Genomic DNA, 27,535 nt, shown 5'->3' with positions numbered 1-27,535 from the left:
GGGTAGAACAATTATGCATTAAGTATTTGCTGATTTCTCTGGATGTAGTTGATGAAATGGTCCCTGTTTGCTGTAATGATGCCAGTTTACAGAGTTTAAAAAAATAAAATTAAAAAAAAAAGTAAAATCAGACTTCAAATAACCAGATAAAATTAACTCGGATTTCCAGGGTTGTCTCTCTTCAGGTAAACAACAAACGTCACGATGAACTTGGACATAAAGCATCGTGTGTATTAATAACTAAGGCCCTGTACTTTTATAAACAAACAACAACAGCAAACACACAAAAAAGCACGAGGCTACATCAGAGCATTAGGCAGATATGTAATTTCCCCACAGAACTGAGCTTGCGTGCTGAAGCCCTGTGCGAAGGGAATAATGCTTCCGTGGAGTTAATGGCTGCCAAGCGTGTTCCTCGGGGCTTATACCCATAAAAATGTTGGCAGTCAGCAAAGACCTTCAGGATTTCATTCTTCCTCCATCATATCGGTGTTCGATTTGGTCAAAATTGCTGTATATTCCCCAGCATAAAACAAAGCTAGCACTGTCTCCTGAGAGCTTGCTGGGCAAGAAGGAAGGAGCATGCAATCAAAACAACTGCACAAAATGGTCTAGGATGTACTCAGGTGGTATGTGGTTTACATGTGACTTTTTCAGTCTTGCTGTTTCTGAGAAGACGTGGAACTAAGCCTTTGAGACAGCTAGAATAACTCTGCTATAAAGGTAATTGCCCCAGCTGTTTATATGAGAGAGACAAAAGGACAGTATTTCAATGTCATCTTCCACTAAGTACCAACTGGAAACAAGATGAGGTCTTGCTGGAAGCAGTTTCTCAGTCCTCTATTGGCACTCCATTGGTAACCAGGAGTTAGTAATGGTAATCCTGCAGCCACAAGGTTCCAGCTCCACTGGGTTTCACTTTTTTCTCCTATTCCTTGTGAATACAAGTAGCTATTCTTTATTTTTATTTTCAAAGGTTTTAAGGTTGCATACCACTGAAGCGTGCAGGTAAGAAACTGAAGAAACTGTGCAGTGAACAAGGACAGTCGAAAGTGTAAGGAAATATCCAAATGTTACGTTGTTTTCAGTGGGAACTTGAGCCCTGTGGAAAATTGCTGAATTGCAACAATGAGATAGGAAGGGTCCTCTCGGCAAGCAGACATGAATAGCTGGAGGTCGTGTTTCAATTTCAATATTGTCAAAATGCATTTGTCAGTTTATATGCGCAAATAGTGGAGATACTGATGTTTTGACAATTAGTGCGTTAGTCTCTGGGCTGGGGTGAGTCTGGCTACTCAGCCATTTAAAACTGAACTGAGCAGTTACGGAAAATGTTTCTGTACCTCTGCAGAGCTTCAAGAACATTGTACTTTCAGTAATCCTTAACCAATTGTATTGGGAATGAACAAACCCATTAGTAGGTTTTTTTTTGTCAATTTTGCTTATATAGCAATCATCTAGAATAGTGCTTCAGCTGGTTGCAGTTATTTTGTAATGGAAGCAGTAGTGAATGACAACGCTCCTAGGAGAAATGTATTCTATTTGCAAAAATTTGCTGTGTGGACAACTTTTGGTATTTTTTTCCTTGCTGAAGTTTCTAGGAAGCAGTAGGGTCTTTGGCTTGTTTCCTTCAGAGCAAGAATGACTAACTGAACTAACCACATGTACTTATGTAGGCAATTTAATTTTTTGAAATGATATGTAAGTCTATCACCGACATCTCCTTGAGATTTTTGGGGAGTGTGGATCAGGCAGCCTTAAGTGTACATATGTATGGAAAAGGCATGTCTGTAAAGGGGTAAATAGACTGATGTGAATGTATTGATGCTTTCAGCAGATGCAAGTTGATGCAGTGAAGAGCCAGGCAGGCTAACAGTGCTGGTGCCAGCTAAGGTAGAGGAGGATCAAACGTAGGAATCTATGCCAAGTCTTCATCTCGCTACCTCCTGCCCTGTGCATTTGAAGCGACCTGTCCAGCCAAAGATCTCACAGAGATGGAGCAAGATACTAAATCTGTGGAGCACTGGGTTAGGTTAGGTTCTTTGAAGCAGCAGTAAAGAATTGCTTGTCTCAAAGTATCTCAGAGCTCAACAGAAGAGCTTTGGTCATAAACTCATGTGTGGCATGCTGAGTGCCAGATAAGAAAGAGAAGTGTTCAGCTAAGAGGAGCTCTGGTAATTTGAATAGTTGTGAATTTTAGAAAACTCCCATACGTGCAAGCCGTTGTCATTTCTCTTCTGACCAGAGGCTGGACGTCTTTGCTGATCAGTCATCAGATGAAGTCACAACTCTTAACATGTAAGCGTTCCGTTTAGGTGGGCGCAGGAAAAAAAATGATCTGTCCTGGCACTTACTCAAAGCCGTAAGGTTTTTCCAGTGTTAATCATGTACTGGGATATTAGGATTGTATACATATATACATATAAGTATATGCTGGATATAATGATTTGTAATGGCTGAGTCAAAGGAGAAAATATGACATGAGGTTGCTCAGCACACTTCAGTCCAACATTTTGTTCTCTGAGCTAGTAATGTGTCAAACGTTAACTAGGAGGATTTATAGCAATTGCTAATTGCAGAAAAACAAAATCATCAGTAAGACTTCCTGTGTTCGTCATAGCTGCCCAGCTTGAGACAAGGGAGTTCAAGAGTTGCCATGCAGTTCCTGTGCTTGTAGACTGCTGTTCAGGACTGTCACTTGAAGTAGGAGTGCAGGTTTCTGGCTGGGAAGTTTGAAATTCAGGTCTCTCCATTTCTTGTAGAAATGCCTAGACAGTTCAAACACCATTTGGTGAGGCCAGCAACATTCTTTCCTACTGTCAGCTGCATTAGTAAAAGCAATGAGTAAAAGCCCAGCTATGTTAGGTATACCCAAGCGCACCTACTGGGTCATGTCCTTGCAAATATTAAAGGCTAGGCTTACCAAGGTTGTTTTCTGACTGCTTTAGGCAGCTGAAGGCTTGGACTTACAGATGAGAACAGTGAAAGTGACAACCCTGATTTAAAATACTGCTTCAGGAATCCCTCCAGGCCATTGTCATCCCCCAGCTTGCTCCTGACCCATTCTCTCCACCTGCCGCAGTTTGCCCCCCGGCCACACAGGTCAGGGAACGGCTGTCTGAAGGCTTTTTGTTCTCTTCTCTCTAGCCCTATGGGTTCCCCAGCCCTGCTCACCATGGCTCTGCCAGTGCCTGTGCTGAGTTACGTGGGGGTGAGAAAAGAGGTGCTCCATGTGGAAGTGAGAGTGAAGGACAAGCGAGTAGGGAACACCGCTTAGGCTGGAAGGCAGGAGCAGGGACAAAAAACGTGGGCCCTATGAACTGCGAGATCCCTCAGTGACTTGCATTGCTTTCACATCGGGTGAAATGTCAGCACTAAACGTGTACAGCTCAGGCACTATTATACTGTGTTCTCTTCAGGCTCAGTCTGCTGAATTCAGAGGCCTAAACAGACCACAGTAAGGCAGATAGGACAACACGTTATGTCTTGTGCCAAAGAGAACTTCTCTCTTAATCTAAGACACAGTGTTGATTCTTGAGCCAAGCCTACTGCTGTTTCTCCTAGCCCAGTGCTCAAATTGCCCTGTTATCTACTTGCCTCTGCTCCGTGCTTCTGAAAGAGCATCGTGGAGACTTAGGTCTGAACAGCCTTCTACTTGAAATTAGCCAGTTCTGCACCTTTCATTTGAGATTTAAATAAACTTTTGTCTTGAATTACAGAGGCGTAGATGCTGCCTGTGCTGGTTTCTTTGGACTTAAGTAAAAAGAGGTGTAAAAGTAAAGCTAGGACATAGTTTTGAAGTGCAGATACCAAAGACTTCTGTTTGATATCTCAGAAACTTCACAACTTGATTGAAGCCAGCATAGAAATTGCTAGTTTCTTACTGAAATATTAAATGGATGAGTATTTCCAAGTTAAACCTAGGGCCAGTAATTGAGTAGACTTTTATGAGTGACTTGCAATTGCCCATGATGATGTGAGACTGTATGCAGACAGTGAAATATCATGACAGCACGATTCTGTGGAAGTAATTGTCAGGAAAGAAAGTGACTCTATGCACATTCCTCCCAGCAGACACATAAGATAAAGCGAGGACTATTAGGCTTGGTTGCCCTGGCTTGTCTTCCTGGCTTAGCAAGCAGCCTGCCACTGCAGGCCGTTTGGTCCTTATGCAGGATTTCAAGGAGACAGAGGCACAGAGAGGAGTGAGAGCAGGGGTTGAGACAGATCAAGGGTTAGAGACCAGGCTTTGAGACTGAAACCTAGAGCTGGTTTCAAGGAAGACCAAGGGAATTTATTAGATAAGTTCTCCCATGCTTTTGTTTTCACTGTCTTGATTGGATAAATGGACTAGTTTAAACAGGATCTTTGGGTCACCTCTCTGCTGGGAACAGACAGGGTTGATGTGCTGGGATAATAGTCTGAGATTTAATCTGGGTATTGCGTCATGGGATTACACCCTAGGAGGCGTAAATGGCTGGTGCTCGACATGACTTCACTCATATGTCGTGCACCCTGACAATGTTCAGTACCTCAGAATATTTTGATCTTTATTCATCTTTTATTCAGTGGCTGTGAAACGCAACCTGACTGCAGAACGTACTGGGTAGCTCGAGTTTAAGTCGGCTCCAGGTTGATTAACACTTCCAAATTGCTCTTCTTTTGCAGCACGTGGTAATTACTTGCATTACAAAGTAGTCTTCTGGCGTTTGCGTTGCTTCAGCAGACCTAGGTTTTTGTGTTGAACACCACTTCCCATTAGCAGGGGAGCAAAATTTAAGAGTGGCCCTTGCACATTACAGGACTGGTAGGCTGAAACCTAAACGTGCATGGTGATGGAGCTGAGCTGCATCCTTCTGCCCACCAAGTGATGCTCTGGGGTATCACGCTGGGCAGAGACGTGAAACTTCCCGCGGCAGAGGAGCCATTCTGTAAGTTCACTGGGGTTAAGTAGAGCACAGTAAAAAACAACGGAGTTGGTAGTACTGTTCCCGTGGGCATCAAGCTGTACTCTTTGTGGGTGGTCTAGCAAGGCAGTTGAGCTGTAAAGTTAGGAAATATGTACATAACGCAGGACCCTGACCCTGGCCAATGTGGCACTATATCCTACGAGAGCATTGGATGCCAAAAAAACCTGGGCATTCAGCTTTACCGAGCCTACTGTTCTTTTCCATGTAGCTAAAAGTCCTTCCTACAACCACCTGCCAAGTGCTGTAGCTGTTTAGCTCTAAAGATTGCTGCCTACCCAAACATAGTTTTGTTGCAGGCTGGGGATTTAGCTTGCAAGTCCATAAAAATAAACAAATAAATGGGTGGTGGTGGTGTAGTTTTGCAGCACAGATTTGTTTGTGTTTTTTTTTCCCCCCTCCAATTGGAGCTCTTAGAAAAGCAAAAATCTAGCTTTTAGCTCAGGGATTCTTGAAGTAATTTATTTTAACCTTCTGTTGTTGTTTTAATAAAAGCATTCTCTTTCTCAAGGAGATTGCTTAGAAAGGAAAGGTTCCCCTTCCCCCTCCACCACAAAGAATCTATCCCTGTTGGGGCAAACAGGCTGCTTGTGACCGACAATAGGGTTTTGTGTTCTGAAGACATAACATAAATTATTCCCTCCCCTCCCCAAAGAGGTCTGGGAGAGAAAAAAACGAGGCCAAATAGCCTGGTTTCTCCAGAGAAGGAAAACAAAAATAGTGTAGTTTAACCACAGTGATGCTGTGCCTGCTGTAGTCTGACCGGTGTCAGGGACTGCCTGTAGTACCAGAGTTTTTCTCTAGGTTTTGGTAAGAATTTACAGTTTTATCCCAATTCCCAAAGCTGTGGCCTGGGAGCTGAAGGAAGCATTGACTGAAAAAGCTCAAGTGATGCTCTGTAAAGCATTTTATTTGTGGTACTTCACACTTTAAGGACTGGCCAATAGGCCATTGTATCAGTCACAATTATAGCCTTTCCCTTTTTAAAACAGGATCATGATTACATCCCTCAAGACTTCTGACCTTTCTTCCTGACTGCCTTTGAGTTGCTGGTCTCTAATTTCCCCTTCCTTACCCTCCAGGGATTAAATCCTTTTTTTATTACTTAAGTTATCCTTTATCTGTGTTTCTGTCCCCCTCTTCCCTTGCTAACTTTGAATAGTCTGCAGGTTCTGTTTTAAATGTAATCATTTGCCAGACAGTACTACTGGAAACGACTCCTTGAAGTTGAGATCTTTCCTTTGCTTTTTAAATATTTGGAGCAGAAACTCAAACAAAGCAGAAACTTTGAATGCTTGTTTACGGCAGATCAAAACTCTGCGTGTTTGTACTGTAGTGGGGATGGTGAGGGGAAAATCACATAATTGCATAAATTGTTCTACGGTAAGGCTTGATGATGCCTTCAGAAAGGTCTATTGAAATTCGTTCTGTTAGGAAATGACAAAAGTAGTTCTGAGACTTCTTGAGGCTCAGCTTTGCTGACAAAGGAAGAGCCCGGTCAGGGAAGAGATGAGAGAAAAGGCACATACTATTTGGCTTTCTAGTTTTGCTTACCAGCTTGCATGAATATTAGGAGGAAGCTTCTGAATAATTGAGTAAAAATACACCTGGCTTAGTACATTTAACGTGGCCTTAAATTCCACATGCCTTTACAAACTGTGCTCTAAACATTTGTCGCATGATTCAATTCATAAGAGCTTTTGATTTACTTGTACTGTGAACTTTCATTGAGCTCCCTTTTTAAAATAAGGAGATGCTTTAACATCTGAGGAAGGTTGGGTCACCACACGTGTGTGAAACACAATAATGCCCAAGCCAGTGGCTTTAAGCACTGTCACGGTTCAGGGGTGATGTGGGGGGACGCGACTGTCAAGCGAATTACATATTTCGGTACAGAAGAAGTGTTTATGCCTCTTGGTAATGGAATAATGCGTCACAAACTTTATATAGCTGTTGCAGTGTGCCAGTGTCGTCCGACTTGCAGCATTTGCTGAAGCAAGCTGACTGCACGCAATAGTTGTCTCTACAAAACTCATAAACCCCTTGTGGTTTGGGCTTTGGGAATACGCGACTGCTTTCTGACATGGTGGCAGACTTTGACGGGCTGGTTGTTGCATGCCTGGCGTCTAATTCCTGCGCCATGCGGGAGGAGAGAAACGGGAGGAGATAAGGGAGAAAGAGGGTGTAAAGGCTAGAACCAACGAGGCCTGTGAGGAAGCATCCTGTCCGGCGGGGGGATGAGTAGGCATCCTTAGAAGTAGCACTCAGATGTCTGCTGTGCCTATTAATCTCTCCAAAATGACCTAGATGGCTGGACCAACTGCAGGCTCGATACACTTTCTGTCAGCATAAAATTGGTTTGTAATAAATATGCTGAGGAAGCAGCAGGAATAATGGAACCTATTTGGGAACTGACGTGCCATTGGGTTTTCATAAATCCCAGGAAGTGTAACGCTGGCAAATGAATATTCATAAACCAGGCTATTAAAACTTTAAGAGAACCTTTAGGGGGTGATGATGTCAGACTGCGGAGTTAATTATAGAGATGGTAAAGTTCTTGGCTAACTAGGCTGAGCATACGCTCACAATAGTTTTTACACAATACGGCAATCAGAGGGAGCTACAGTATTGGATGTAGGCTCTGAATCTCTCGATATATTCCCTGAGCTCAAAGTCTAGTGGTTAGAGGAGGGGAAGTATTTACATCCCGCTACTGTGTAAATAAATTGGCTTCAAGTAGTTGAGTAGCTGATTGTGTCTTTTGTGATTATTTTTGTTACTGAGTTGTTCACGATTTCTGGCTTGCTTGCCATAAAGTACCCTGCTGGGTTGGGAAGCTTGTGGTGGCTCTCAAAACTTGCCAGTTGTCGGTAGATGTGATGTTTTATCTGTGTCATTCACTAGACTTGTTATGGGGGACACCAATACCACAGTAACTGTACTCACTCCTGGTAGTGATCAGTTTTAATGATTGTTGCTTTCTTTTAAGAGACTCTATGCCTCTTGAAAGAGCTATGAAAAATATGATTTCTGTTTTGTAGGACAGAAGTAATTTATAATGCTCTTAGAATTGCTGAGGGTTGGAGAGACCTCCAGAGGTCATGGTTCTGGTCTCATTTGGCAGAAACGAATTTAAAAAATCTCTAGTTTTTGCTGGTGGTCGCTGTATTCTTAATTTTCCACGGTATTGATTGAAACTTTCGAACTGCCAAAGCAAATCCCTCATATGTGACTCTATTGAGGTACAATGGGCAAAAATGATGAACTATTTGGAATCAAGGTAGTCAAGTCCTAAATTTTAGGACCTTACTGAAATTAATGTTAATTAATGTTACTTATAATGTAACTAATAATGTTCCACTTTAAAAAACAAACAAACAAACAAAACAAAATAAAGCAACAACAACAACAAAAAAAACCCCACACATTTCCTTCCTTAAATAGAGAGGGTGCTAGGAAAGAACATGCTATTGTGTTTCCTGAATCAAGATCTGTAACATAGGACCCTTTTAACAGCACAACTGGTAGGAGGAAGAGGAATAAAAGTAATACTTGGATTTCTTTTTTTTGTATGTGGTGTAAAGCTAAAATCTAAACCAAACTAAACTAGTCATTTGCTTGGGTCAAGGAATTAAATGAAACAGCTGATTATCTCCCGTCTTCTGCCAGAGCAAGGAACAGCAAACGCTGTAAGCATGGATGGAGCAGTTCGTGAATACCAGCAAAAAGTCTGAGAACAACTGAGAATCTCAAAACATGCTGAGTAGGATTCTGAAGGTTTGGGAGGGCTTCAGAAAGAGTTCTGACTTGTTAAGAAGTTGAAATCTTACTTTGAAAGAGGCAACTTTCAGCTGTGAGTAAGTGGTAGAGATGCTGTATAGCCATAAAGTTGCAAGAAGCCCTGAAGTTTGACATATCAGAAATAATGCTTGTAAGAGCTCTCACAAGCTGGGGGAGGGCAGCAGGAAATCGCTAGTGTCCAGTGAGACTTGCTTCAATTTTGAGAAAAGGAAAATCACTTCTTACCTCAGCCTTCAGCAGCCCTTGTTGTAGGGTGACTAAAGAGGCAATGTCAGCTTTTGCGTGTAAAGTTGGGCTGCCTTTTTACAGTTGCCTTCAGAGGAAGAGGAAAATATGTTTGTCATGTATACAATGTCACAGTTTGCATCACTAAGTACGAAGTCTTCCGTGCTTATTCCTCGGCCTTGGATCCCCTGTTACGAGGTGACTCACGCTGCAGACTCCGTCTCTCCCCGACCCTTCTGCTCTCGCCCTTCCTGCTCTAGGCTCACCAAAGACACTAGCTGTGTGGCCTCTCTATTGGAGATCAGTTGGGTAAAATAAGAAATACATATTTGCAAGATGTGTTTGATGACGGAAAACAAACTTCAGCTGTTCTGGACAAGAGCCTTTTGACTGTAACTTGCAGGCAGGCAAAATTGTGTTGATTGCGTCTGTGCAGGAGACAGCGAGGCTGCTTGTCAGGGAGGAAGGACTGACCAGATGCTGAGCCTCCATCACTAGCCTGTCCCCTGGGAAGAAAATCCACTTTGTTTGAAGTCCAGGTTTCTCCTTAGCAAATTGAGTTTTTTATTAGTTATTTCCCCTCCTTTCTCCCACAGCCTTATTATTATGTTGCCGTTGTACTTGGTTTTCTTGTCTGAATTGTTTGGACTTTTCAGATGGGGAATTGGCATTTTTAGGTAGATGCTGAGCAGGTTGGGCTCAGGAGGTTCTTTGGATGCCCTCCCAAGGTGAGCAGTATCCACAGGCATAGCGACTGATGTAATCAAACCTGCTGTCCATCAAAGGATGGACGCAGGTGGGATATTTCTTGGGACGTTATGGGTCTGCCGTGACAGCCAGGTATTTCTGTGAACAGCGTGGTCTGGAAAGGCTGGAAGTGAGCGGCCGGCTTGGTGGTGATGGTGCACCCAGTGCAAGTGCTGGAGGTATCTGCAGTGACTGGATAGCAACGTGAAAGTGAACATTTTTTCCTTACCTCAGCAATGCTGAGCCAGTGCTCCCGGAGGAGCACAGGGGATAATCCAAGCTAAAGACTGTACAGAACGTGAACTTCAGCTTCTGGAACAAATACTCTTTTTCTGAGGAAGATGAAAGTGCCTTTAAATAGATACCTTTGATTTCTATTTTGCTTCAGTGCCTTTTTTTAAGGTTCTTTTATATGACCTTGGCGAGATCTGAGATGAAGGAGATTGGGGGTGAGGGTGCCTGGATGGGACTTAATCATGTCTTTTTCAATAAAATAAAACTTGCTGAAGATATGATAACTCTCCTAGCTGAGAGCATTCCTTGGTGTGAGAGAAAGCAGAGCGAAGAAAGGAAATGCAAACAGATCTCATGTGGCCTGTGAGGTAGGGTGAGCATCCGAGGTGAGCAACTTAAAATTTGTAGGGTCTCCTGCTCTCCTCTGGTTTCCTCTGCTGCTTATGTTTCTGAGGTGCTTGGAAGATGGGACTGTAAGGAATATGGCTGGCCTCGAGTCGTAGTTCTGTTTATTTTTGTCAAAGTGGGCTGGTCAGGAGGTGTGTAAAAATAATCTCTCTTCCCTGTCTGTGGGAAGACAGGGGGATGTGATCCCAAGCAGTCATCGTGTAGGTATTACAGCGAGCCCATGAGCCCTAATGCCAACATTTGAGGTGATTCCTGCATTTCGGTACATCGATGGTGCCCAGTTTGAAGCTTTATTCGCAGTCATTTGGCAGCATTTCAGTTAGCTGTTTGTCCCTACCCCATTCATAGCCAGTGCTGCTTGTGCGTTACGTGTGGCTGCGTAATCTGGATCCAGCCCCTGCTCTCAAGCAAATACGTCGCAGTGCTGAAGATAGCACCATGATGCAGGCAACAAGTATCCTAAGGAGTTACAGCTGGGTGAACTTGAAGCTTTATAGGATTTCTGTGGTGCTCTTGTCTCTGCCTAAAAGCGGAGAGTAGGTTTCTCCTCTTCCCTTTAATGATTAATAAGCAATTACAAAGGGGTTTTGTCTGATTGCTTTGTCAGACTAAATCCCGCGTTTGTTTTTTTGTCCAGGGTTGTTTAGAGGAGCATATGGCTGTTTCGATGGTGCAGGGCTGCCCCTCGTTTTGCCAAGTTGTTATTTTGCATGTGGCTGGGCACCGTGTATGAAAAAGCCCTGCCCTGCCTGCTCGTGCATTGTTCCCAAATAAAGGCATGTCTGCACCGGGAGCTGAGCCTCCAGCTGCCGGACCTCGGGGAAAAAAAAGGACCTTTACCCGCGGACTGAAAAGAGGTGATTTATCTGCAACAAACTGTGCCTTCCCCAGCTCTCTTCTCTTTCTCAAATTAAATAAAAAAAGTTGTTTTTAAACTTAAATAGTGCAAGCTGGTTATATGTTCCTGCTCTGTAGCAAATAGTTTAAGCACCTAACCATCAGCCCTGAAGTCACCTCAAGCTTACCGAAATGTCCAAACATTTAAAAAAAAAAAAAAAAAAAAAAAAAGAGCAGCGTAGATCGAAAATGTTTCTGTTCCTGAAAGGTGTTTAATAAGTGAGTTTTTCCTTGTATACAAACTCTCATCTGCATAATAAGTGGGAAGTTGAACAGGTACCTTTACAAGACAAGGCAGTAGTTTGGGAGGCTTTTTTTTTTCCTTTTTCTTTCTATGCCAGAAGTGCTTTTAATCAGGGTTTAATTCCAAGTTGAAGTGGCATAATAGTGTTTTTGCTGTATGTTCTAAGGGCATAGCTAACATAAGGTTGTTAGGAAGAGGTAATTTATTAGACCAGCTGGTATAGGGGGGAAAAAATGAGACAAGCTTTCAGGCACACCAGCACTTCATCGCGTCTGAAATAGAAACAGAAGATTTCAAGGTTAAACAGAAGTTACAAAAAACTACTCCATTTAATGAGATATGGGTTGAACTGTCAAAGAGGAGCTTGCTGGTGTGGTATTCCTTCGGCGGGGTGGGGAAGATAATTGATTTACTGGAGAAAGAAAGAAGGAGTTTACGGTCTGGAGAGGCTATAAACCTATTACCTGGTGAGCACACAGCTTTTCTTCGTGTCTACGGGAGTTAGGAAAGTTCAGTTCTTCGTCGTCTCTTTGGAAGGTTTTATTTTTATTAGTTTTGTTTTGTTTTTGAGAATTGAGATTGCAAGATCAGATTCATTTTTAGATAAATGGAGTCTGGTTTATTTAAAGGAACTTTATCAGACAAATGTAGTTTCAAGCCTTCTTTGTCAACAGGTTTCTGTTATTAGCCTACCATTATTAAAGTACGAGGTTACCTAGTGGTCAATTGTTGTAAAGTTAATAGCAAAATGGAAAAAAAAAAAAAACAACTCTACTGTTTGTTTATTTATTTATTTATTTATTTATTTATTTATTAAAGACCAAAGTACTTGCTTCCAAAATCAGATCAAATCTATTCTAACAGAACCCCTGAATGTTAGTGGGTTGTTTGTTCCTTTTAATCTATAATTTTCCTCAATAGCAACAAAATTCAGAGTTGAAACACTAAGAAACAATTTCAAGGCTTTGCAAAATGACAGATTCTTTGCTTGCTCTAATAGAGCTGACAACGTGTTTTTTTAGGCTTAGAATTAGGATGTTTTATCAAGGTGGTTGTTTCAATACACGTCTGGCAGTGCACTGTCAATGTATATTAGACTGTGTGCTGTGGAGGAGAGCAGAGGAAAACTATTCAGTGCTCTTTCTGAAGCTTTTCACTTTTTTTTCTGTAGTGCTGTACCCTAAAATGATTAATGGTATAGTTTAAGCAGCGTCAGATTAAACATGTTAAAGGAGCAGTCATTATCTTCTGACTTCTTAGTTCGTTTTAATGGGCTGTCTGTACAAATGCCCTCTAAGTTAACCCTTGTATATGTTAACAGTTGCTTTTAAAGTTATGATATCTGGCTTCATCATGCAAACCTGACTTTGCATCGCAATTATAATGTTCAAAACGATTGATGCCATTTGAGTGGTCCGGAAAGCAGCCTGTTCTCTTTCCTGAGTCCCACTGCTGCGTGCTAAGAGGGCAGAGCTGTTTGCTCAGCTGTGTCCTGTCGGTACTGCAGGGGCTGCAGAGGTAACCCTCGCATTTAACCCGAGCTCTGGGTAGGTGGAGGAGGTCAGAAAGGCTTAATCTAATTTAGATAAATTGTGTGTCAGGAAAGGGGTGTAGTTGTGCTTGCTCTGCTGGAAGCCAGCTTCCTCCAACCTGGTGACCCAACAGTGGAAAAAAAAAAAAAAGTGTCATGTATTGGGAACAGCTTGACATGTATCGGATACATCAGATACATCATCCTCTGTGATCCTTGATGTTGTAGGGTAAGGCACATCTGTGTCTCAGCTTCCTTGAAGGCAGTTCTTCAGAAACTCCCCATATTGAGGTATGCTTAAATATCCCTTTCGCGTGGCACTTCAGCCATGGTGGCTAGAATTGGAGCCGGCATTTTTGTGTTTTGCTCTCAAATTCCTTTAAGACTAGTAACTACTTGTAAATCCCTTCTACCACTGTCTACTTTTGTAACCTGGCTTATGGATCTCAGGAGATTTCCTGAAAACCTAAACTGAACACCAAGCTACCCTGCAACTGGTCTCGAGGCATTAGATAGCTGGAGTATGGCCTCTGTGTAACAATCACACAGAGAAACTAATATTAAAAGCTTACACTAATACGTCATTTTAAAATTTGACCAAAAAGAAGTAGCAGCACTACACATTCAAACAATTACTGATATGGAACAAGTTACAGGAAAAACTGTCATCTAGTTGGAGCTTACTGGAGAGTGGTGGCTTGGTTCTAACAAAGGTAAGGGCTTTGTCTGCGTGCTGGTCGCGCATCACCCAAGTGGCTTTCCTTTGTGGCAAACGTAGGCAGCATGCTCTGTAAAGCTGGAATAAGAGGAATTCTAAATGGGAGCAGGGAAGAAAAATAATAATTCCCAATTCCATTAGACTGTGATGGGTATAACTATGCACTGGTTTTACATAATGGAACCCCAAATGCGTTCTGAGGTCTCGTTCTTGCTATATTATTTTCTAAACCCTGCTTCCTAGCAAGGGTCACTGAAAAGAAGTCAAGGCTCTGCTACAGTCTCTAAATTTGGAAACTGAAGTATCCTGTATGGAGTCTGTACTTGTTTATCTTCTTCGCAATGTAAGTTATTAAGGGGAAAAAAAAAAAGTGTGTCTCAGAACAGGAGAAGTTAAGCCTTCAGGTAAGGCAACAGAAGTAAAAGGTAAGCTTTATTTTGAGGTGGCGGCAGTAAATTTGTCACGTTATTTAACAACTCAAGTTACTGGATGTTCCTTTTAAGGTACTTGCCACAAAGTAGTGAATGTGAAATGCCCTCAGTGACATGCTTTCACCCTTTAGGAAGAAAAGTACCTGGACTACCAATTTATCACTAACACAAAGAAACAACTGCTTGACTTTTTAAATAAAGCAGGCAGTGGTGTACACTGATGCAGATTTCTGGCATTCCTGCTGCTGATTCACCTTGGCATCGTTTAGTCTCCTCGATTCTTTTCCCTGCCTTTCTATGTTTGGAAGTCATTTTTCAAGTTTCCTTACCAAGCTGCCTGCCTCCTGTTTCTCTTTGCTTCCTGATTACAGAATGAGAAGATTGTATGGGTAAATAAGACCCTTTCCATCAAAGGCTTTGTGTTTATTCTAACAGAAAATTCTCTTAGTCTGTAGCTGAAACAAATCTAAGAAGTGGAAAAGAAGAAATAAACAAACAAAAACACAACATAACTCTATCTTTTTTTTTTTCTGTGGGCCCTCTGTAGAAAACAGTTTCTGTGTGGATGGTTTTTACGTACCCTCAGACCCTTGAAATATCAGAAACTGTGGACACTCTCATACTGTTCCTCATAATGACTTGCAAGAAATAAAGATAATCTTGGCAATCAAAAAAGCTCAAAAAATCAACTAGCTGAGAACTTACATATGCCAAAGTCTTTAATAGAATGTTTTTTTCCTCCCTTGAGGGAGAGAAGTGTGAATTTGACTATAAAAATGAAACTGCTTTCCAAGTGAAATCCCTATATAGTGTCCTCTCTAGGAGCGGTCGTCTAGTTTTGGTCAGCCTTTATTAAATAGCATTCTGGTGCTCCAGATCTTCTTGGATAGGGTTTTGTTATTTTACTGCATATTGTGAGCTAATGCAACTCCTGGACTTGCTCCAGTCTGTGCTGTCTGAAATACAGACTTTGGGTATAAGCTGCTGATTATGGTTTCAGACTTCCCAGGAAACAAAAATAAAGACCTGAAGAAAATGCTGCAGCTTTTCATAGTGACCTCATGCATGGCCACATGCTGTCAGGATGTTTAAGTTTCTTGTACTGGGTTTTAATGCAGGCATACTTTCCATGGGAGTTTAAACTACTACTGTAGTTTGACTTAAAGCCATTGGCAGGCAATACACTTACAAGATAGTCTAAATGTCTTGAATTGTAGCCTTGACTGAGCTCTTTTCTGTTTACTTGACTGTTTGAGAACTTGATTTTGAAGTCAAAGCAAGATATGTTTATGCCGAAGTGTGATACAAATTGTTAAATCATTTATTTGGAGAAACTGATGATTACCTAGATTTTCTACTGCTTTCTTTTACTCAGTTTTTTCATTAGCACATGTAGCACATATATAGATCAGGCCAGGTGTAGAAAGGCAGTGAGGAAAACAAGCATCTTGCTTGGACTTCAAAATGCTTTGCATGGAGTGCTGATATATCAATTTAATAGCAAATGTGCCAGTACTGCTGGTGTGCTGAAATAAAGTTCCCAAATGGCTCCCGGAGGCTCCCTGCTGCAGGAAGGAGGGCTATTCTTGTGCCGTAAGATTGCCTTCCGCAGATTCTGTGAGCGGGGCATTGTTCTAACACTAAACTAGATGTGTTTCAGTGAATTTCTTGTGCAACTGCCCCACACACGCTGTTAAAGTGCTGAAGCTCGTATAAAATCTCACTTTGGTGCTTGGATCAGGAGCTGAGGGTACAGCCTTAGCGGTTGCTGTGATGCCTGTGAAGGATGATGAGGTGTTTTAACAGCAAGGCTTGTCAGGGTCCATGTATCCCCGAATTCTCCACCTCTCGTCGCTCTGCAGAACTGCAAGGACCTGGATTTGGAGAAGGCAGTGGGGGTGGGAAGAGAAGTCTTGCTGCAGTGTGGGCCCCATTTCCCTGCTGGGTTCTGCAGCCCACGCTGCGCTCTGTCCTGCTGCAGCTAAGCATGTTTTTGCTGCCTTGGCCAAGCCTTGAATATCTCGCTCAGCAGCAGACTGCATCCAGACGTGACGGAGGGTTTTGTAGCATCACTTGGCACAGGGCTACGTACCACTGTGCCTGCTGGCTAAGAAGTTCTGTACTGTGCCTGTCTGTGATTTAGGTGGTAATGTGCTATTCCTCAGCGGTGTTTTTCCTCGCTTCAAGACAAATGCTGCTGTAGGTATATTTTCAGAACTTGGGTGGCACAGCCTGCCTTGCAAAGGCCTAGTCCAGCACCCAGCAATGTGGAATTCTTCCTGTAACTAGTTGTGACTGTATTACCTGCTGACCATCAAGACATCCATGGAGTCCTTCATTCTTTCCAAATCTAATTTGTTTAAGCTGTCCGTCTTGCCTTTCTTCTAAGGGATGTCTCTTTTTTCCATTACACACACTCAGTGCTTCTCTTCAAACAGCACAGTGTTCCTTCGCTGCTATTCATGGGACAAACAAGTTGACTGATGAAGGGAATTCACCTGCAGAAGAAAAGTGTCCAAGACCACCATCAGCATGCTCACATCATGGCCCTCTAGTTGGTGGTGTGCTCTGTGGCGTGCTGCTGAAGTTGAGCTTTGTGCGCTCTGGGTTGGTACAGCTCTCACAATGTGCAGATCTCTCCTAATGAAGGAAGGGTAAATATCAAGCAGCAAGACTACTGGACTGGACAGTCTTGTGCTGAAACCTTCTGGAGAAGGAAAACAAAACCCTGCTCAAGAAGGCGGCCTGGTTTGGGGCAGGGGTGGAGTGGGTGAAGGGAGCCACGAGAGTGGGACTGGGTGTGATGGGAGAGTCTGCAGTGGGACCTGGAGAAGAGGCAGGGGAGAAGTGGAAATAGGTTGGGAAGCACTGAAGAACGCAAGTGTGGTGGGATTACCCCGAGGATGAGGTGCAGGAGGAAGGTGGAGGTATGCAGAGGGCAGCAGGAATAGAACCAGAAAAGAAGGATTGGCAATGATGAGAACTAGGAGAGGAAAAGGAGTGGAGCTGGGAAAGGCAATTTTCGTCCTGGGAAGACCAAGACGGGTGAAATCTGGGGCGAGTGCTCCCACGTGGGACGAGCTGCAGCGTGGCAGAGCACTCCCCTTTCTGCCAGCACGCAGGCATCCAGGTTGCACCAGCCTTGGTGGCTGTACCCTGTACATTCTCAGGGGGGCATTTGGGAGAGAGCATAATGAACCTCTCAACTTCCTATACATCTGCATCCACTCAGAGATTTGTAGGATCTCTGTTTTCTCTGCTTGCTACATTTCAGTTGACCAAAGTAGCACCGCTACTTTGCTTTCCAGCTTGAAGGGACTGTCTTTAAACCAGGGGGAAGAACCTCCCCCATTATCTCACTGAAACCCCATCCCTCGTCTGACCAAATGTGTGCCTGCAGCATGTAACTGTTGATTGTGGTAGATGTATTTCCTCTCATATGGCTGAGGTCTGAGGTGGGAGTCGGCTGTTGTAAGGTCACTGGAGGAAGTGGCCTGCTCGGGGGAGTGTGTGAAAAAAACAAACTCTTCAGCCTTGATTTAAAGCAGAGGACTTGTGTGAGCCATTAGCCTGTTCCTTAAGTGTCACCTGTGATGTGCATAGATTTTGCTGAAAGTACCTTCCAACCCTCTTCTTGAAGAATTCAACAAGATCTTTACTCCCTAGATCTGCACTGATCAGGTATAGCTGACAAACAGCTCTGCTTTGTTGTGAACAGTGAGAATACCATGCTTCCTAGTGAGGGTGACTTCTGTACCAACCAAGTCTCCTTTTGCAGTTAAGATATTTCGTATATAGATACAAAAATGTTAATTCTTGGTTTTTTTTCTTCATCTTTTTTCTTAATAACTGTGGAGAAAATACTGCGGTATTTCTGAACTGTCCCCAAAATAGGACAGTTTAGATAAATAAATTCTTAATGTCTGTGAGCTGAGATGGGAAAATGGGAGTGTTAGAATGGAAAAATGTCAACTGTTACTTTACCTCCATTTGAAATTAGAACTGCAAAAGTATAATAGCATCTAGTGTGCAGTTGCACGAACGGCCCTAAATTAACAGATGCCAAATAATTACCTGTGAGTGGCTTTTTGGATGTGTCTGACTTTATTCTCCTTTTTAACCAAAAAGAAAGACAGATTTCCCCCTGGTACTTTGGGTTTGTCAGTGTGTATTCTGAGAGACTAGAAAAATGTTGATGTTTTGAAATGCATTTCCTTTATAAAGTAGTGCAAGCCTGGTAGGTTTTCTCTCAGCCCAGCCTGGATGTCTGTGCAGTGTGACTGACTTGCATAGTCCATGGTGCTATTCTTCTTCATAAGACTTTGCTGACAGATCTGTCTAATGCATGCATGCACCAATCCATCTCATTTCTATTGTGTTATTTAGTTTTATACAGCTTTCGTTATAAATATTAAATAGTAATGAGAACATACTGTGCTGCTGATCTAAGCAAATTGGACACAAAGCGAGTTAGCTTATTTTAGGACTACTTGTGTGTAATCATTTCTGACCCTTTTTTGAATGTGTCCCATTTCTTTGTATTATTGAAGCTTATTGGGTGAGAAAGCACTTTTAGCAGAAAATCAGCAGTTCTGAGCCAGGATCTGTGAGTGCATCTGGGCACAGCTTCAACCTGAGATGCTAATGGCTAAGCTTACAAACTGCCAGCGTGATTTGCAGCTGTATTGTTCACCGTGCAGTATCTACAGAGTATCTACAGAGTTGGCCATATATGCTGTCACTTTGCCTCTGAATAGTATGAACCTAGGGTTCATTGCAGGAATAGGGCATACCTGTGGCAGTTTGGTTTCTTTTGATGGAGTGATAATCATGGCTTCATTTAATCACTGTGTGTTGGAGATCTTTCTAGCTGTGAGAAACATTTGGTAAGTTCATCATTACCACTAGCTGTCCTAGGCAGGTATTAAACCCTTACAGGGCAGTGCTTCTTCAGTACTTCAAAGCTGTTGTACTGAGTTTCCAAATTTTGAGGACTAAAAGTTTCCAGAACAACGGGCAGCATCCCCCGTTTGTTCTTCGGTGCCTCCCATGTCCTCTGGAGACTTTGTGCCCTCTGCTGAAAGGGGACAGCCAGCCCCTGCAGCCCTCGGGCAGTGCACTCGGCGGGGCTGTTTCATTCAAGGCCGCAAAGCACTTAGAAGATTGGTTGCTGATTTTAGAAATAACAAGGTACAAGCAGCAGTTGAATTGCCTTGATATTTTACTGTACAGTGCCAGACAGGGACTGAAGTGCCCTGTCTGGCCTGAAGTACACTGTCTGCTCTGACGTGCAGCTCTGGGCGCCCCGGAGGGGGCTGGCAGCAGCACGGCGGAGGTGACCGCGCTCTGCCTGCTGGCTCCAGCCTCGGAGCAGGCTCTTTGCTTTCCTTGCAGACCCTGCGCTGTGAAAGAGGATAGGATGGTGTCCAAATCTAGCATTAAGTGATGCTTAATGATGGTTAACAAGATGATCTCTAAGGTCCCTTCCGACCCGAGCCATTCTATGAAATTCCCCTGGGAGAGGTGCGAAGGAAAAGCTAGTCAGAATTACAAGCGAGGCAGCAAGCAGCAGGAGCAGATTTTTTGCCAGGTAGTTATTTTGGGGAGAGTAGATCATTACTTTTGAAGCCATCTGTCTGAATTGCAGCAAATCTCACTGTAACTGATCAACAGTGCTAAATAATTAAATAGCACTGTTCAAACGCCTGTCTGCTCCTTCCTTTCATCTAGTTCATTTGCTTCTCGTGCTCGACAAGTACCTGCCTGCTGTCAGGAGCCGTGAAGGTGGCTGTTTATACCCACGCTGCTGGCCTACTTCCGAGCAGTTCACGTAACGAGAAACCCCATTATTTCTCCGGCCCAGCGATCCTCAAACGGGCCGCATGGCGAGCTGCCAGCGGCTTTGTGCCGCCCGTGCTGCCTCCCCCCCGCCGCCGGCTATGGCCTCCTCTCCCACCCCGCGCTGAGGTGCGGCCCTCGCCCTGGGCACCCAAGGGTGGCGGAGGAGGGCTGGGGCGGCGAGTGAACGCGGGGTGACCTACAAGGCAGCCACTCAACTCGCGTGTGGCCTTATTAGGCAAGCTGCGGTGGTGGTGTCTGGGGACAGAACGTGCTGGATGGCGGCGAGGAGCGCGCAGCCCCGATCCGATCCAGCCCAGACCCCGGGAGATGCGACCCAGTACCGCCGCGCCCGGAGGAGGCCGAGCTGCGTGTGGCAGATACCGGGAATCGTGCGAGAGGCGGCTTAAAAAACCCTGCTGTGTTAAACGTTCATAGCTGTAGCTCGCTTTCCTGAAGTGTTTTTTTTCACAGGCTTGGCTGTAACCCTGAGATTCACGTTGTTATTCCATACACCGAGCGCTTTGCAGTGCCCTTTCTAAGAAGTCTGTTTTCGTTCTTTATTGTGCTGTGTGCTTTTAGAGAGACACCTGAACAAAGAGGAATAAGGTTTTTTTGTGTGACTTCAGGACTGTTTCTCCACTCTTCTCATGCAATTTTATGCCCTTTATTGGAAGACTGTATTTTATTGGCTAAAGGAACGGTCCTGTTCCCTGGAGAAGGGGAATATTGGCACCCGTTGCCTGCACACAGACCAGGGCTTGACTAGGTTTCATCATACCCACCTCATAAAAACTGACTTTTATGTGGAAGAAGGCTTTAAAAAAAAAAAAAAAGGCTGTGTGTTATGCCCTTAGTGAAATCCCCCCAGACCTTGTCAAGTACAGTACAGCCAGGTGCTGCACGGGCTTCCTGTGCAGCTCTGGTAAAGCTCCTCAGATCCGACTGGTGATTACCTCGCTATTAGTGATCGGTGCCCTGCCGAGCACTGCACACACTTGTGGTTTTTGTAGGGGGCTTGAGAGCATGTGAGGACGATAAAGAAATAAAGAGAAAAGGTCCTAGCTGCTACGAATTTAAACCTGCTCCCTAGACAAGTTGCTCCAGAACTGCAGCATCACTGCTAACCAGGTTTTCTTTCCTCATCATTTTTTGCTTAGCTGTGCTGGATGCAAATCAAGCCTTGTATGTGTGCTTACTCACTGTGACATTATTTCCAGTGACAGAGCTTGTAGCGAAGCTAGCCCACCTTGACCGTCAGCACTACAGCAAAGCACATTTTATGCTCTTTTTTTTGTCTTTACTGAATATTTAATTTTCTGAGAAAGTATTGCAACATGCTATAAGCAGGATGGGAGCTGGGGTCATAGGTTTGGTGTCTGCAAGGTTGCTGTCTGCCTGAGGCTTAAAAATGATGGTTATATTTCAAGGTAAATATGCAGGAGTGTTAAGTGGCCTGTGAAATGTCACATCATTGTGGTAAACAAAATTGACGCTTTCCTTAGATGACTATTGAGAACAGCCAAAGAACTTTGTTATAAATTCTTTCTTGTGGTATGCACTGCTCTCTGCTCCCTTATTGGGCTTTTACTTGCGAGCAGAGATGCAGTTCAAGAGCAGCTGGGAGGAAGCTCCATAGCGTAGCTGTGCTTTTAGTGTTACTGAACTGCCCAGGGACACTTGCCACTGCAGGGAAGGAGACAGCCTTGTGCTAGGAGGGTTGCACTCTGCTGGAAGGTTTTCAGGAGACCGAAGAGACTGGAAGTGTCAGAAGATGGGGAAACCTCTCCTACAAACCCCGATGACTTGCTAGGAGGACAGGAGTCCTGCAGGCAGTCTCTCCCAACAGAAGCTTGCACCTTTGGTCATTGCAACGGCTTCCACCACGTTAGTAAATAAGAAGCTGCTGCTTGTGGCAAGACTTCATTGCAGAGTGCTCACAGAGGCTGACCCCATGCCTCCACAATCTGAACCGCAGCTCCTTTACAGTGGGCCACAATGTGAAATGCTCTCAGTCATTATTTGGCTAGGTAAAAACGCTTCTTCCTCAAAGTCCTTGGGCTGCTTTGTCACATAAATTGTCCATACTGCTGGGACAGGAGATCCTGCCTTATCCCTCGTTTCCAGGCATTTGCTAAGTCCGTCCCTGCCCCTGGCATGGTACACATCTCAAGGGTTCTTTTACAGTTTCAGGCGCACAGACAGGTCTGACTCAATTTGGATAAGCTGTGTGCCTCACTGGTCTATCTGATTACAGAAGTGTAAGCAGCGTGTGGCCTTTCAACTTCATTTAAGGAGCTAGTGTAGGCTTATCCTACTGTTAGACAGGAAGACCTTGAAGATCTTTAAATTTGCTAGTCTTGACATACGGTTCCATGAACAGTGATACAAGATGTGGGAATATCAGGGGAAATTACCTTCATGTTTCTTATTCTGAAAATGTGTTACGAGGTACTAACATCTCCCTTTAGGAGCAATTCACTGCTAAAATTAATGGTTTGAGTGAGATTTTGTTAAACCTGAAATAGTAATCAGAGTCTGAAAGGGTTGTGTTTTTTTTTTAGTTTTTATAGAAAATACCTGTTGTTCTCCCATTTCCCAGTACAAGAGTAAATGCTCAGTACCAAAAAAATCCATATTCTTTTTAAACACATCTGTCACGTTATACTCAAAAAATTTAGCCCTCTTTATGACTCTAAATAATCAGCCTTTTTGCTCTGTGCATGTGACCTGTTTTAAATTGTCACACAGGTGCTACAGTGCTGAAGTTTACCTGCAGACTTGTCCAAAACATAATCAGTAGTCAAGCAGCAGGCATCATCTTGACAGAATCATTTTTCAAAAACTTTTGCACAGTGAAAATGAGAAAAAGCAAAGTAAAAAGGATTAAACTTGATTCCTGTTGGAGAGATGGTAACATGTCAGGAAACTTTATCTTGCTTTAAAAATCTGTACAAATGGCCTCCCTTTAGGAAACGAGAATATTGCTTGCCTGTGTACATGGGGTTTGGGTAGAGAGGGCAAAATTGACTGGCATTGCCAATCCCAGATATGTCCTGTATTTGCAAGCAAGGATGCCAGTGATGCTTGCACATGTCTTGAGACAATAACTTGCTGTTAAGTGATTATGCTACTTAAGAAATCTGTTAGACTTCTGACATGAATTTTAGCTTTGGGTTAAATTACTTCTTGTAATTACTTCTGCCTTGGCAGAAGTTGCCGGAAGGTGGGGGAAAGAGGAAATAGGAGAGGCTCTTCCAGTACCTCCTCACTTACCTTTGGAAGCCCAAGTCTGCATGCTAAAAAGTGGCAGGGTATGCTCGGGGTGGGTGTGTGGCCTGGAGTCTGGGAAAGGTCAGGTGGAGTGATGGAAAAGAGTGGGCTGGTCTAGCCCTCTTTTTTAACCCTCATTCCTGAGATCTTCCACAGCATCTCAGATCTCAACACAGCTCTCAGGGTATTGCTATTCCAAGTGCACTCTCTCCTTGTCCAGGAGCGGAGCAGAGCAGTGGAATAAAATTCATGAGCTCCTTTAGACCTCTACGCATGAAGTGTGGATGCAAATATTATTTCATCATCTTGTTTATATAGATCATCTCAGTTTTCCATGCTGCTCAGAGTCCTGTTTACCTAACTAGCACATTTGCTGAAAGTTTCTTTGCAATCACTGTAGTGTTTTTTTCCCCCCTCAGTGTTCTTGATTTTTTTTTTTTACTTTTTTATTTTTAGACTTCCTTCGAACAGCTGTCATGGGCTTCTTTGATTTTTGTTTTTATGATAACTGCAAGTCATAACAAAGTATCTGGTTCTCCTTATCACACAGGAACATATCTAAATATAAATTCCTAAGTGATCAAAATTTAGAAAGAAAAAAGACTTGATCTTAGTGGGACCTGATTCATAACTCCTCAGTGCTTTGGGGTTGGCAGCCCTGTAAGTTGGGAACAGCTTTGCAAGCCGTTTAAACTCCAGCTTTGATTACAATGATTAGTTTTGCCAGACAAAAGGAAGATATTTTCCTTCTCTTCCTGTGGGAAGCTTCGGAACAACATTTAGCTGCCAGCTGGTCTTTCGTGAGCGGTCTCAGATTGGAAATGTATGCATGCTTAACCTCTAGCTCTTTGCCCAGATGACTGCAAACTTAGCTTCCAGCTGGGTTTGCCCCCCTTTCCAACAGCCGAACTGTTGTTCTCTTTTTTGTTTGCTTATGTTGGAGGCCACAAATGCTCAAGAATTAATGATGGCAGGGAGGACAAGAACATTACTACTGATTTGTAACTCAGCCTTGATAACGTCGTTTGGCTCAGCATCCTTCTGGGTCCTGCAGACTGGATCGCTTTAAAGGAGAAAATACTCTTCGTCCTTCCTTCATCAAGTGCTTGGAGATGGATTTCTGCTCTTCTGGAAAAGACTTTCTCTCAAACCCGCTGTTTCCAAACAAGCAGCAAAAAAACTGAATCCAAGGCTTCCTTTCTTTATACCATTGTTTGACATTGCTGACTTACTGTTCTTACCAAGGTATCTTCTCCCCTCCCAAAGCTGGTTAGGGGTCAGTACAGAGACCTCTCCCGCAACAGCAGACCCCTTTGACCCTCATGACTTTAAGACTTAATGTTGGAAGCAGTATTGGCACATACACTTTGTCCTGAGGTGAAGCAGAAGTAACTCTGGGGTCACAGATTGTGCACAGTATCAGGAGCTTTTCTGTCTTTCCACAGCTCTGTGTGATTTACCTTCTGTACCTCCTTCACCAGACAGGTGAAGGCCTAGCAGAGGTCCTGCAGGTAGGGCTTTCTGTCTGGGCAGCCGTGAGCTATCGCACCAGCTCAGCTGTCAGGTCTAAGCTCTTCTCCAACCCTTCTGAAGATCGCAGCCATGAGATTTATCAAATGAGTGTTATTTATCTGTGCTTTATGAAAAACAGTTCCCTTACTGTGTACCAAATGAGTTACAGGTGCTTAAAAATGCTACAGGTAGTAATGCATCCACTCACCAGATCAAGCAAGAAGTATTCATATGAGCAGGGTTCAGAAAGAAGGGACCTTTTTGGACCTGGGCATATCTTTTATTGGTTCACCTGCAAAGATACTGGCCCACAGTGTCCAGAGTAGGTGTTACCTGCAGGTTCTTTGTTATCTCTGCACTCGCTGTCTCGTTTGTGTGTTTTAAGCATGTCAGCATTTAGGTCTAGACTATAAAGTGGATTTTCAGGTTAGTGGCAAATTTGGACAAGTGTCGACAAATGACATGTTTTGTTCCTGCTTTTATATTTTCCAGGCCTGAGTACAGCTGGTGCAGAGGGCATAAAAGTGTTTGGGCCCCTTGTCCTGTGCGATAGTGTGGTGAAGTGGTTAGAATTAGATGCAAGAGCCAGTAAGGTTACAGGCAAAGGACAAAACGCAGCATGTAGTTTCAGATACTTTTGATCAGAGTTACTACTTGGGGAATCGGGAGCTTCAGTGACGGATCCCAGGTCTTGGGCTGCAATTGCTTTAAGGAGTTCTGTGTGGTTGAAAGGCTCACAGCCAATATTTGTGCTTCTGTTAAGGCCACGCTAAGATTATTCACATTTAAAAATAAATAAAAATAGCAGTGACATTAGACAATATTGAGTGCATATTCTTACATCCATTGCAAAAACTTGTTTGCGCAAAAAGCTGTAGTTTTGATGGCCCAGACAGGCTAAATACAACTTCATGGTGAGCCAACAAAAAATCAGTTTTCTGAGAGATTCTGGTTTTCACTTGTGGTTCACCAGTCTCTTTCACAGCATTATTGCTTATATTTTGTCTGTTCCAAGCATGGATTGGGGTCCTGTTATACCAAATATCATAAAAATGGGTAAGCAAAGTCAAGAACTTCAGTCCTGTGTTTGTAGACCATCTCGTCACTGTCCTAACACCCCCAGCTTTGCATTGAGTTTTGCACCGATGCTGGCTGAAATCCTTCTGAAGGGAAGAAGTGTGTTTGGGGCAGGGAAGCTAGCAGGCAGTCACTGCCTTTGGTTGGCTGGCTGGGGTTCAGCGTGCAGATCTGTTGCAGTTAGGTATTTAACGTGCTTTGTGGGTGATCAGGTAGTTTGGTGGGGAAGATCGAGCCAGGGTTATTGCACCATTTTGAGCAACCGCTTCCAGACTTTCCAAAAGGAATCTGACTCCTCGCTTGGATCCAAAATCCATCGACTCCGTTTAATAAAAAAAAATGGTAGCTAGACAGACAGTATTTTTGCAATTTTACACCTTCTGTCTCAAATTAAAATATTTTGAGTTGCGGTGTCTGTTCTTAAGTTCCCACCCCCACCAGTAATTTTGCTCATATGTTATCCATAAATCTTGTCTATTTTAAACGTTCCAACTAATAGTTGGGCAAACGTTTAGCATAATGATATGATTAACAGAGTCCATTTTTTGGCAGCCTGGATACTGTTTTTCTTCAGCAAGCGTTGCAGTTTATCCTGGTCAGAGATAGGAAGAAATTATTCTTCTTTTTGGAGGATTTTTTTTTTTTTTTAAATATGAGGATTTAGGGGTTCTGCATTCATTTTGCAGGAATATAATATGTGATTTGGCTGGATCTTTGAAGTGGTAATATTATAAATCTTCCAATCACCGTTGCCCAATCTGTTTTAGCATTCATGTGCCTAATTTCTGTTTGTAATCTGATTACTGGCTTGAGCTGCTCCAGCTTGCAGCCTATTGCTATGCATTTACTGTACTCCCTGGGACGCGATAGCCTGACAGCTCCAGTCCTGTGCTATGAAAAATCTCTACACGATATTGCTAAGACAGGCCCAAGGGCTGTGGCTGGTGGAGAATTAGCTGCTATTGTAGTTTCTCTTTGCTGAATCCTTTGTTTGTGCAACCATGTTCAGAAATCCTTGGATCTCCAGCTATTTGGGAAATGTTAAATACTCTGAAGAGCAAGGTAAGAAGAGTTCAAAGTAGATAGGAGAAAATGTAGTTCATTTGCGTGCTTTTAATCTCTCTTGTGTGCTTGTATGTGTAAATATTGTTTGGCTGGATCTCCTACAGCTACATTAGCTACTTTACTGATCAGTATTCAGTTAGTCACCGAGGCTATTTCATTATTTCCTAAAGGACACTTTTGAAAGATCCGATTAGATGGATCTTCTAATTAGCTTAGCTTGCTACCGATTTAGGGCCTTTAAATATACTAAATAACAGTGGAAGGTTGTATCTGATATATATATGTATATATTTAAATTCAACATTTTTAATTTCCTATGTATTAATCTGGATATAGACAGTGGTTTTATCTGATAGTTTGTACCTGGGAGGGAGTGGGGGGGGCTAGACCAACCAAATGGTTAAACTTATGAGCAAGTTTGATTTAGTAAATATACTCTTAAATACAAGTATTTAAAATTATTTTAATGGGGTTACGTGTACGTTTATATTTCTTCAGTGAAAGAGAGGACAAAATGCTGTTGCAATCATTTTCCTTCTGTGTCTGAGGTACTATGAGGGTTTTTTA

The 27,535-nt window shown here is 43.1% G+C and overlaps 1 protein-coding gene across 18 annotated transcripts in view; it reads left to right on the top strand.

The window, feature by feature from the left end:
• SVIL (supervillin) overlaps window positions 1-27,535 on the top strand; it is a 137,470-nt gene that overhangs the window by 39,393 nt on the left and 70,542 nt on the right. The window contains exon 1 of one of the 18 annotated variants that reach the window (XM_066991551.1): window positions 11,761-11,990. The exons of 16 other annotated variants lie outside the window; for them this stretch is intronic. Coding sequence is in view for 1 of the 2 variants with exons in the window: in XM_066991542.1 (XP_066847643.1) it covers window positions 26,905-26,965 (61 nt within the window). In the remaining variant the exon portion in view is untranslated. Of the gene's footprint in view, window positions 1-11,760; window positions 11,991-26,778; window positions 26,966-27,535 lie in introns of those variants that run through there. One more of the 18 variants, XM_066991542.1, reaches the window with a different exon arrangement.

The sequence above is a fragment of the Anser cygnoides genome, chromosome 2, assembly GCF_040182565.1.
Source record: "Anser cygnoides isolate HZ-2024a breed goose chromosome 2, Taihu_goose_T2T_genome, whole genome shotgun sequence".
In the NCBI taxonomy this organism is placed as follows: Eukaryota; Metazoa; Chordata; class Aves; order Anseriformes; family Anatidae; genus Anser; species Anser cygnoides.
This window is presented reverse-complemented; position numbering and strand designations above follow the sequence as displayed.